General features: G+C 49.0%; 1 protein-coding gene across 2 annotated transcripts in view; it reads right to left on the minus strand.

The window, feature by feature from the left end:
- ADISSP (adipose secreted signaling protein) overlaps window positions 1–12,731 on the minus strand; it is a 148,226-nt gene that overhangs the window by 116,771 nt on the left and 18,724 nt on the right. For both annotated transcript variants that reach the window (XM_063925361.1, XM_063925360.1), the window contains exon 2: window positions 91–175. In XM_063925361.1, the coding sequence (XP_063781431.1) occupies window positions 91–109 (19 nt within the window). In that variant the 5' untranslated portion in view covers window positions 110–175. The remainder of the gene's footprint in view (window positions 1–90; window positions 176–12,731) is intronic.

Consider the following 12,731-nt stretch of genomic DNA (forward strand, 5'->3'; position numbering starts at 1 on the left):
GCAGACACAGAGTCGTGCACCGATGAGCCCCAATACATACTGTATATATTACACACATAAAAAGGACATCTGATAGAGCATAGGTTTTACCTTTCTTAGCCGCAGCCATTAATGATACCAGCCCAAGTCTTCTCACTCGTCAGAAACTGTCGCCCATCCTGGTCTCCGCCGAGCCCTACACAAGACAGAACACACAGTGAGAACCAGGGACCCCCAACACTGGTATAAGGAGACTCCAGTAGTAACATACATGCAGAACATAGATACCTATACTCCTGTGTCACATTACTTCCTCTCACCCACCAGAACTCAGGGTGACCCGCTCATCCAGTACAACGACAGCGAGAAGCAGCCCTTCAGCACATAGGCTGTTACAGGATGTATATATTACAGGCCTATAGATAGATCTCCTTCCTGTGGGTACCAGGCACAGCGTCACCACAGTATGTTACAGGATACATGCGGAAGCTGGTACCCTCTAATATTAGAAACATACAGCGATATGAGCCAGGCATCTGACCTTTGGCATTCATGTACCCCAGTGTTACAGTGCAGGCTGCCTGCATTCACTTACCAGGCATGTCGCCATAATAAGCCCCCACATATAGGGGCAACCATCACTCAGGGCTGAATAGAACATGTTACAGCTGTCAGATTATCTCACCACACGGTGTTATGCTATTTGCAGATGATATCAAGTCAGCCATACCTCTGCGCAGATCTCATGGGACACTGACCTGCAACCTACATTACACGTCACTTGCATGGCAGGGCCATTCAGAAACGCTTATTAACAAAGTGGAAGCATTAGACATTTTATGGAAGCGGCAGCTTCTGCAGCAGCTATGGGAAGGGGCTTCCGACCAGACACCGATCCCTGGCTTATGTCCCCCTATAGAACTTAACTGCAACTCCCCACCCACAAAGCCCTCACTCTGCCTATGGGGTCTGCTCTAGTCTCCGCTTCTGCAGATTGGTGCGGTGCCTTTTACATAAACTATCCTATATAATAAAAGGCTAACGCTGCTCCTCACCTCTATGGGGGGTTCAATTGTTTTGCATGCCAGCGGCCACTAGATGATCACGGACGGAGCAAATTAATTGTTGCTCCGCTCGTGTGCGCACAGCCGCCGGAGGAGACATTTTGGTACGTTGTATTAACGAGCTGGTAACTAGTAATACAGAAAACCAGGGCCGGTTTAGCTCCTCTCACTTGCATTTTGGGAATACAACTTACTGTCTTACAGTGGATTGCACAGTGACCATGTCTGCGTTCCCCAGGCTTATCTGCCTTACTTCCTTTCCTTTCCCTGACATTTCTGTACCGCATACATCTTAAATAAAATACACATAAAAGGTTACTAAACATCTCACCATGCTCTCCTTGTAAGGCTGCCATGTAAGGAGGAGGGGCTTCTGCATGTGAGAAGCAGAGTGTGAGTGACAGATTTGTAGACTTGCTCTGCAGAGATGTACTTAGTGGATGCATGCAGCAGTCCAGGGACACATTTATTTATTTCTTACCAGCTATTTATATAGCGCACACATATTCCGCAGCGCTTTACATAGAATATTTGCCATTCACATCAGTCCCTGCCCCAGTGGAGCCAACATTCTATATTCCCTATCACATATATACACATTCACACGAAGGTTAATTTTGTTGGGAGCCAATTAACCTACCAGTATATTTTTGGATTGCGGGAGGAAACCGGAGTACCTGGAGGAAACCCACGCAAGTACGGGGAGAATATACAAACTCCACACAGTTAGGGCCATGATGGGAATCGAACCCATGACCTCAGTGCTGAGAGGCAGTAATGCTAACCACTACACTCTCCGTGCTGTCCCAACGGATACTGATCCAATTCAAGTTTTACTTGTCCCATATGTATCAGAATCTTTTAGGTATGTGGCCCAAGAAAGTAGCTGCAGTTAAGTGTAACAGAGTAGGAAGACAGGCAACACTGAGCAACACGCTGTCCCTCCATACACGTTCTGATTAAAAAATTTCTATCGATCTGCATTAAAAAAAAAAAAAAACTTCCACTGTAGTAGAGAAATGATATACACCTACATACCATCTGCTGAGATCATACACTGAACATCAGACTGTGCCAACTCTGCCACCTTCTCACAAGTCTTCAGTGACTTTTACTTATATCAAACACAACCTAGCTCAGTTCAAGTAAAAACGAAGCAATCCCCTGGCTAGATTAAGCGTTTATAAAAATCAATAAAAATCAAGCCTGATGCATAGATTCTGTAAGAACACAAAGACCGCACCTTATTAAATCTGATTTAACGACAAAAACTGGCATAAACCAACATAAAATGAAAAGTAAATTCTTTGAGGGCAAAACAAATTAAAACAGAAACTACACTTACAGAGTTCAGTAACACCAGGCATCTCAGCATTAAAAGGTGACAAAGCAAGCCTCATACGCATACCAAAACACATTAACCCGTCATATGCTGGAAACCAAGTGATCTGAGACAATGCCAGATTTATGTATTACAACATGGATGTATTTTACAGATTATAATGAGGTACAGCAAGCAGTCATTAGATGGGTTAGCCCAAGCCTTAGCGGTGCCTCCCATATACAAGAAGCCCCTCTGCCATTAGGACAGTGTAGCTGTTAGTGTCTATGAGTGCTATATCTGATTAATCACTACACACAGAACAACATTTGCTTACACAGCAGCTGGCTCCAAGTTACAGCTGGATGGAAACAGACTATAGTACTGCACACGTCCACTAGGGGACGCACTCTGCTATGGGATAGTTCAGTTTTAGGCATTCTGAGCACAGTATACCAATTCCATACGTTGCTAATCTGTGTTATAAACAGACACAGCTTAAACAGATTCAAGTGCAATGTGGAACACCTGCAGAACCGCTATAATGTTCCTATAATGTGGGTAGTGACTAGTAACACCGGGTAACAGGCAGCTCGCGGTGGCACAGCGTTATCAGGAGCTGCACGGGGACAGAACGACGTAGCTCTCCTCTATTCCGCACTAATCTGCTCAGAGTATCGCTCTCAGAGGAGGCAGAGCATTCACATTCCCTATCTATCTCCGGCAGCACGCCACCAGCTCAGAGGTTTTATTACCAGCGTCGCATTCATTCCAGCAAATTGGAGGATAATCCTTTTAGGTTTTATGAAATTTGTTCTGGATTACAAAAAAAAAAAAAGTCCCCAGTTTTATGGATGAAGCTACATGTCAGCGACCGTCTATTCCAAGGCGATGTGTCACCTCAGAGTAACACCCCTACACTCCGGGCACTTTTACAGGGGGGAGTACACAAATGTCTGTAGTCTTCCCAATAGCAGCACAGAGTTACTGGCAGGACGGAACGGGAGAGGACAGCGCTGATCACCGGGGGAAAGAGAACGTCAGCGCTGGTAAGAGGAGAGTGGCAGCGGTATATCTATACTAGTAGGCCTAGAAGGCGTGGCTGCGGGTTTACTGATATATTGCATTATTCACCAATAATCTGGCACATTACTACACTGCTGCAGCAAGCTGTACAGCACACAATGGGAGCGGAGCCAGGGATTGCTTTCTGTACCCCCCGGTGACTGTGGAGCAGAACATCACATATCAGGGCAGACAGGAAGACTGCATGAAAGACAAGGGCCCTCATTCCGAGTTGTTAGCTCGCTAGCTGCTTTTAGCAGCCGTGCAAACGCTAAGCCGCCGCCCACTGGGAGTGTATTTTAGCAGAAGTGCGAACGAAAGGATTGCAGAGCAGCACCAAAATATTTTTGAGCAGCTCCAGACATACTCCTAGCTTGCGATCACTTCAGACTATTTAGTTCCTGTTTTGACGTCACAAACACGCCCTGCGTTCGACCAGCCACGCCTGCGTTTTCCCAGGCACGCCTGCGTTTGTATCCGACACGCCTGCGTTTTCCCAGGCACGCCTGCGTTTGTATCCGACACGCCTGCGTTTTTCAGCACACTCCCTGAAAACGGTCAGTTACCTCCCAGAAACACCCCATTCCTGTCAATCACTCTGCGGCCAGCAGTGCAACTGGAAAGCGCCGCTAAACCTCGTGTGCAAAAGCATCGACTGTTGTGAAAGTACATCACGCATGCGCATTGCGCCGCATTCACAGAAGTGCCATTTTTGCCTAATCGCTGCGCTGCGAACGAAGACAGCTAGCGATCAACTCGGAATGACCCCCAACCAGTGGGGGAACACCACATGTGTAGCTTGCAGGCACAGTGGCCAGCATTGCTGCCTAGATTGTTTATATTTCCCAGTGTTTGCATGGGTTCCCTTAGAGTACTGCAATTTCTTCCCACACTCCAAAAATGGGTTGGGATGGATATGCCGGCAGTCAGAATAGCATGATCAGAATCCAGTCAGTGGAAGACAAGTATACTTACCTCCCCCCAGTGGCCCCCTAACCCCAACTCTCCCTGTTTGCAGCCTAAGCCTAACCCTCCACGATGGTGCCAAACCCACCACCCCCACATCCTGACCCTTCCAGCACTGCCTACTTCTCCGGTAGCCCGGCAGTGCAGCGATCAGGATCCCGGCGCTGGGATTGTGATCCCCATCGAGAATTAGGCGCCAGCGTTACATATTGGATTCCAGTGTCGATATTTTGGACAGCAAGGATCCTAACCGGATCCCTCCAAAAACACAGTAAAATATTAGTAACTGCTGACTGAATGTACCCTGGTGTGTGTGTGTGGTATTATTGTTATATTACTGTATTACACCAGACTCCATTGGAGTAAAATAATCAAATAACCGTATCGCAGTGTTTTGGAATCTGTTCCCGTTCTGTGTGTATAACTGTAGGCTTTGGCCAGGTGACCGCCGTCCATCCGTTACCACTGACAACGCCGCCTCTACAAGTGAGAAATAACTTTCCTGGACTAACTGCGATGGATCCTCAGCAGTCGTTATGTGAAACTGTGCTCCAGGGCACTAAAGGGTAGGGGGGGGGGGGGGGGGAAGCAAGATCACACAAAGGCACTACCACCTCCATCAGGTGCTGCTGGAGGTGGCAGTGTCCATTTAAGGAGACGAATTAGAGACTCCGGTACAAGCTGTAGTCAATAAAACCTAGATTGCAAGCTCAGTTGGGCAGATCTGCATATAGACTGCATTAGACACACAGTACAAACAAACCTGACAACATACCCATGACACGGTCACATGTTTACACACAAACACAACCTGGGCACTGCAGGTGTGTGTATATTACTGTCTCTCCCCCCCCTAGTGACTATGGATAGTCAGACAGGTGATACCACTGTCCCGAGTACCGCAGCGGATCACCCATGTAGACGGGCACGCTGTAGCTGCTCCCAGTAACATTTCACTGCCAAGGATCTCACAAACTAGGATTTTCATTTTAAAGCCTTTTCTCGTAGTCCGTAGAGGATACTGGGGTACACATTAGTACCATGGGGTATAGACTGGTCCACTAGGAGCCACTGGCACTTTAAGAGTTTGAGAGTGTGGGCTGGCTCCTCCCTCTATGCCCCTCCTACCAGACTCAGTCTAGAAACTGTGCCCGAGGAGACAGACATCTTCGAGAGAAGGATATTACACAGATAGTGGCGAGAGTCATACCAGCTCACACATACAAGGCACATCAAGACAACTAGCTTGAACTACTCAGCAACAGCTGAAACATTACTTACCAAGTAACAATGCAGTACTCAACTAAAACAAAGTTGTACTGATCCAAATAACGCTAGCAGGAAAACGAAGCGTTGAGCGGGCGCCCAGCTTCCTCTACGGACTACGAGAAAAGGATTTACAGGTAGGTAACCAAAATCCTATTTTCTCTTACATCCTAGAGGATGCTGGGGTCCACATTAGTACCATAACTTTTAGAACTTTGCAAACGTGTTAGATCCAGACCAAGTAGCCGCTCAGCAAAGTTGCACTGCCGAGACACCCCAGGCTGCCGCCCAGAAAGTCCCCACCTTACGAGTAGAGTGGGCCTTAACAGACGTAGGACACCGCAATCCTGCCGTAGAATACGCATGCTGGATAGTGAACCTAATCCAGCGAGAGATAGTCTGCTTAGAAGCAGGACACCCAAGTTTCTTGGGATCATACAGGACAAACAGAGCGTCCGACTTTCTGTGACAAGCAGTCCTCTTCACATAGATTTTCAGAGCCCTTACAACATCCAAGGATGTTGATGAAATTGAGGAGTCAGTAGCAACTGGCACCACAATAGGTTGGTCGATATGAAATGCCAACACAACCTTCGGAAGAAACTGCTGACGTGTCCTGAGCTCAGCTCTCTCTTCATGGAAGATCAAGTAGGGGCACTAACAAGACAAAGGCCCCAACTCCAACACACGTCTAGCAGAAGCTAAGGCCAACAAAGTGACAGCCTTCCACGTGAGAAATGTTACCTCAACCTCTGATAGAGGTTCGAACCAATCCAATTGGAGGAACTGTAACACCACGTTAAGATCCCAGGGCGCCGTAGGTGACACAAAGGGAGGCTGGATGTGCAGAAACCCTTTCAGAAAAGTCTGAACCTCCGGGAGGGAAGCCAGTTGTTTCTGGAAGAAAAATGGATAGGGCCGAAATCTGGACCTTTTACGGATCCCAACCTCAGGCCCATATCCACACCTGCTTGCAGGAAGAAGAGAAACCGTCCCAGTTGAAACTCCACCGTAGGAAGCTTCTTGGACTCCCACCAAGATACATATTTTTCCCAAAAACGATGGTAATGTTTGGACGTTACTCCTTTCCTAGCCTGCATCAGGGTAGGAATAACCTTGTTCGGAATGGCCTTCCGAACTAACATCTGGCGTTCAACCTCCAAACCATCAAACGTAGCCGCGGTAAGTCTTGATAGGCGAACGGCCCCTGCTGTAGCAGGTCCTCCCGAAGAGGAAGAGGCCTCGGCTCTTCTAGCAGTAGATCCAGAAGATCCGCGTACCTAGCCCTTCTTGGCCAGTCTGGAGCAATGATGACTGCCTGAACTCTTGTTCTCCTTATGAGTTTTAGTACTCTTGGAATGAGAGGAAGTGGAGGAAACACGTACACCCACGGAGTCACTAGGGCATCCACTGCCACGGCTTGCGGGTCCCTTGACCTGGAACAATAACGTTGAAGCTTCTTGTTGAGACGAGAGGCCATCAATGTCTATTTGAGGTACACCCCAAAGATCTGTTATCTCCGTGAACACCTCCGGATGGAGTCCCCACTCCCCTGGATGGAGATCGTGTCTGCTGAGGAAGTCCGCTTACTAGTTGTCTACTCCCAGAATGAAGATTGCCGACAGCACCAACACGTATTTTTCTGCCCAGAGGATAAATCTTGTTGCCTCTGCCATTGCAGCTCTGCTCTACGTTCTACCCTGTCGGTTTATGCAAGCCACTGTCGTTACATTGTCCGACTGCACTTGAATGGCTCGATCTCGCATAAGATGGGCCGCTTGGAGAAGACCGTTGTAGACGGCTCTTAGTTCCAGAATGTTTATTGGTAGGCCGGATTCCTTACTTCCTTCCTTGGAAGGTTTCCCCCTGAGAGACTGCGCCCCAGCCACGGAGACTTGCATCCGTGGTTAGAATGATGTCCTGAATCCCGAACCTGCGACCCTCCAGAAGGTGAAGTAATTGTAGCCACCAGAGGAATGAAATTCTGGCCTTTGGCGACAGACGTATTCTCTGGTGCATGTGTAGATGAGATCCCAACCACTTGTCCAGGAGATCCAGTTAGAAGGGCCAAGCATGAAACCTCTCGTACTGCAGAGCCTCGTAAGAGGCCACCATCTTCCCCAGAAGGTGAATGCACTGATGAACCGAAACCCGGGCTGGCTTCAAACATCCCGGACCATTGTTTGTATCACCAATGCTTTCTCCTCCAGAAGAAACTCTGCACTTTATTAGCAGATCGTCCAGATACGGGATTATATTCACTCCCTGTCTGCAGAGGAGAACCATCATCTCCACCATCACCTTGGTGAACACCCTCGGTGCAGTCGAGAGGCCGAATGGCAGTGCCTGGAACTGAAAATGACTGTCTAACAGTGCGAATCGGAGAAAAGCCTGATGCGGCGGCAAATCGGAATGTAGAGGTACGCATCCTTGATATCCAGGGATACCAGGAATTCCCCCTCCACCAGACCTGATATCACCGCCTTCAGAGACTCCATTTTGAACTTGAACTCCCCCAGAAACAGGTTTAGCGATTTCAAGATCAGAATGGGCCTGACTGAACCATCCGGTTTCGGTAGCACAAAAAGGTTCGATTAGTAACCTTTGTTTTGCAGATGAGGTGGAACTGGTACAATTACCTGTGACTACCAACTTTTGGATGGCTTCCTGTAAGACAGCCCTGTCTGCCAGCAAAACTGGCAAGCCTGATTTGAAGAATTGGTGAGGTGGGAGATCTTGAAACTCCAGTCTGTACCCCTGGGACACAATAACCTGTACCCAGAGGTCCAGGCCGGACGACTCCCAGACGTGGCTGAATAGTCTGAGCCTCGCCCCCACCGGCCCTACCTCCAGGCCGCACGGTCCACCGTCATGCTGAGGACTCTGACGTAGCTGAAGCAGGCTTCTGTTCCTGGAAACCCGCGGCAGCAGGTTTCTTGGATTTTACCCGACCTCCTCTAAAGAAGGTGTTAGACGGCTTGGTCTTTCTTGATTTGGCAGCCTGAAAGGACTGTGACGCAGCTGAAGAAAAGGGTTTCTTCGTAGCAGGTGCAGCTGAGGGAAGAAAAGGTGACTTACCCGCGGCTGCCGTGGAAATCCACGCATCCAACGCTTCCTTAAAGAGAGCCTGACCTGTGTAGGGTAGGGTCTCCACACCTCTCCTGGATTCCACATCGGCAGACCACTGGTGCAGCCAAAGTACTCTGCGAGCCGAGACAGACATGGAAGATATCCCTGCAGCAATCGAACCCAGGTCTTTCATGGATTCCACCATAAATCCTGCAGAATCCTGTATGTTACGTAAAAACAATTCAACGTCACTTTTATCCATTGTATCCGAATCTTCAAGTAACGTGCCTGACCACTTTACTATAGCTTTGGAAATCCATGCACAGGCAATAGTAGGACGTAATATCGCCCCTGAAGCCGTGTATATGAATTTGAGCGTAGTGTCAATTTTGCGATCAGCCGGCTCTTTTAACGAGGTAGATCCTGGAACAGGTAAAACCACCTTTTTTGAGAGTCTGGAAACAGATGCGTCCACTATGGGTAAGTTTTCCAATTTTTTCTTATCCTCCTCAGGAAAGGGAAAAGCAACCAGAACCTTTCTAGGGATCTGAAATTTTTTCTCCGGGTTTTCCCAGGATTTCTCAAATATAGCATTTAATTCTTTAGACGCAGGGAAGGTTAGCAAGGCTTTCTTATCAGTGAAGTAAGCCTCCTCAACCTGCTCAGGTGTTGTATCAGCAATGTTCAACACACCTCTAATGGCCTCAATCATTAACTGCACCCCTTTTGCAAAAGATGCCGCCCCCCCGCAGCACATCCCCATCACCATCTGCTGTGTCAGAAACTGTATCCGTGTCATCTTGCATAATCTGGGCAAGAGCACGATTTTGAGAGCGTACATTAGGGGGCCCTGAGGTAACAGAACCGGACCAAACTGCCATAGAGTTCTGTAAAACCTGAGTTGCCGTCTCATTTTGTGCAACCCTAGTAGAAATCGGAGAAATCATACTTTTAAGAGAGGCTAACCACTCAGGCTCCCTTGCAGGGACCTGCGCTAAACAGTGCAATCCTGATTACATGGAATGGGCTCATCCTGAGAGGAATTATCCTCTGCAGCATATGTCACAGAGTCCCTGGACATAGTTTTATGGAGACCACAGACACTCCACACACACACAGGAGAGGGCAGACAGAGTTCCCCCATAAGAATGGCAATAGAGACACAGAGCTTGGAGCTAACCCACACAGAGCGCTTCAAGATATAGGGAAAACCCTACCCAGCGCTTACCGTGTACCTTAATAGGTTACACAGTCTTTACACAGCCTCCTGCCCCCCCTTCTACAACCTCCTGGTACCGTAAGAGATAGCTGGAGTTGCTCTAGAGGGACTGCTCTCACTGACAGCGCTTCTGCAGGCAGGAAAATGGCGCTGAACGCTGCTGGGTCCGCTCTGAGGAGAAGCTCCGCCCCTTTCATGGCGCTGCTTCCCGCTCTTCTGAAGTTTATACTGGCCTGAGGAAATGTGCTGGCAGCGATTCTGGGACCCTGAGGCTTGAGAGGTCAGTGTAGGGTGTAGGCGCAGGCTCAGGGCGCCCCTCACAGCGTCGCACTATGTACCGCTGAGCCCCGGAGTGCAGTTAGTACTGCGCTACCTACCCTGTTGCTGCCATCTTCACACCGGCTCCCCACTTGCCAAGGGGGGCGGCGACTCATTCGCCACCGAAATCTTCTGGCTCTGTAAGGGGGTGGTGGCATGCTGCTGGGGTGAGCGATCCCCTGTGGCGGGGAACGTTCGATCCCCTCAGGAGCTCAGTGTCCTGTCAGCGGAGATAGTGGCTCAGACCCTGCAGGTCGGACACTGCTCCTCCCCTTAGTCCCTCGAAGCAGGGAGGCTGTTCCTAGTAGCTCCCCTAGCTGTGACCGGCTCCTCCGGGAACATTTTCTAAACCGAGTCTGGTAGGAGGGGCATAGAGGGAAGAGCCAGCCCACATTCTCAAACTCTTAAAGTGCCAGTGGCTCCTAGTGGACCAGTCTATACCCCATGGTACTAATGTGGACCCCAGCATCCTCTAGGAAGTAAGAGAAATAAAAAAAAATCCCCCGGAAAAAGAGCGCTTCCAGCAGGTCATGTGCCGGCCCTGATTACTACACCCAGAGGCCTAGTTATGCGCTTTCTGTCGCCAGATGATATGCAATAGTTGCATCCGTCTCGGAATCTCCCCTAGTTACATACACTCCACTGCGGAGATCCGGACTTGTGTGCAGCTCTGCGTCAGTCCAACAGGTCCTGGATATATGTCCCTATTTTCCCCCCTATCAGATACCTAGCGCGCAATATCACCCTGTCACAGTGTTTACCACACAATGCAATGAGGAGAACTCTACGGGGGAATTCAAATGTTTTGAAAAGTCAATTGGGTGTCATTTTTTTCCTATCTAATAGGGAAAACAAACAAACACCCAACCGCCTTTTCAAACATTTGAATTCCACCCTACTCGTCAGGGGAGTGAGGGGTTGGGTGCCCTCCTGCCAGTGGCAGTGCCATAGAGACACTCCTCTGCTACACTGAGGACAGCATACAAATGGTTAATAGAGAACATCATCTCCCTGGTGTGAAGAACTGGGAGCATTAATAAGCGACCACAGTATCCAATTCTCCATCTGCCAGGGCAGGAACAGGCGGGGCGAGCAAGCCACATCCGCAGACAGGACGGATACACATCCCAGAGCCGCCACCTCGGCCAGCATCCATCTAAGGCAGCGTCTGATGTTCTGCATGCAGCTCGTTCCTCATCGCCAATTACTGGCAGCAAGTAATGAGGGGATACAGTCTCCTATATAGCAGAATGTATGTAACACAGAATAGCCATGACCATATAAAAGGTCATTATAAGCGCACAGTAAAGAAATAAGTAATTGCAAAATACAATATAGTGCTGGATAAATCCCAGGAGCCAATCCGACCGTCACAGATCCACTATACAAAATCCACAGTCACCACTCCTGACAGGACGTTCCCCCAGCAGCAGGGATCACACCATGCATGAAATACAGTCCTTACAAGGTTCTTCTACCCCAACTACCCCGCACCAGACATACATGGTGTTTACAGCACACAGCGTGTACAGGGGAAGAGGCTGCACAGTACACAAAAACAAGACACAGACAGCACACTGGGAGCTTCCTGCGACATGGCCATGAAAGGCTGCACACACTGCATGAGGAGCGCTGCCAGGCGTGGCTGTGACTTCACACCCCCATCTCCTGCCAAGCTACAGTGTACTGTACACACAATTACCTTCCACAGGTAAACCACTGGCGTATCACATGTCTACACATTCAATACACGGCTGGGGCATAACATTTTCATTATTTACTGAATACATTTATTATGGTCTGCATTTATGAAATAGTCTGCAACAGCCCATAAGAATGGTCACAGAAACTCAATGTCCTCTATTACAGGATATAAGAGTCTGCATCACACAAGTCTCATTTAATATCACAACTCGGCCTTACGGGCACATCACTCATCTCCTGATATACTCTGTGCTGCAGGGGGACCCTGCTCCTCCCACTATATAACTCTCAGTCTGTGGCTTCCTGCTGCCTCCATTCCCTCCTCACATCCTGTCACTGCCCCTGTCACATGCAGCCCTGTCCTCACTGACACATCACTCATCTCCTGATATACTCTGTGCTGCTGGGGACCCAGCTCCTCCCACTACATAACTCTCAGTCTGTGACTTCCTGCTGCCTCCATTCCCCTCCTCACATCAATGTCACTGCCCCTGGTCACATGCAGCCCTGTCCTCACTGACACATCACTCATCTCCTGATATACTCTGTGCTGCTGGGGACCCTGCTCCTCCCACTATATGGCTTCCTGCTGCCTCCATTCCTCTCCTCACATCCTGTCACATGCAGCCCTGTCCTCACTGACACATCACTCATCTCCTGATATACTCTGTGCTGCTGGGGACCCTGCTCCTCCCACTACATAACTCTCAGTCTGTGACTTCCTGCTGCCTCCATTCCCCTCCTCACATCATGTCACTGC

Source organism: Pseudophryne corroboree, chromosome 1, assembly GCF_028390025.1.
Source record: "Pseudophryne corroboree isolate aPseCor3 chromosome 1, aPseCor3.hap2, whole genome shotgun sequence".
NCBI classification, from domain to species: domain Eukaryota; kingdom Metazoa; phylum Chordata; class Amphibia; order Anura; family Myobatrachidae; genus Pseudophryne; species Pseudophryne corroboree.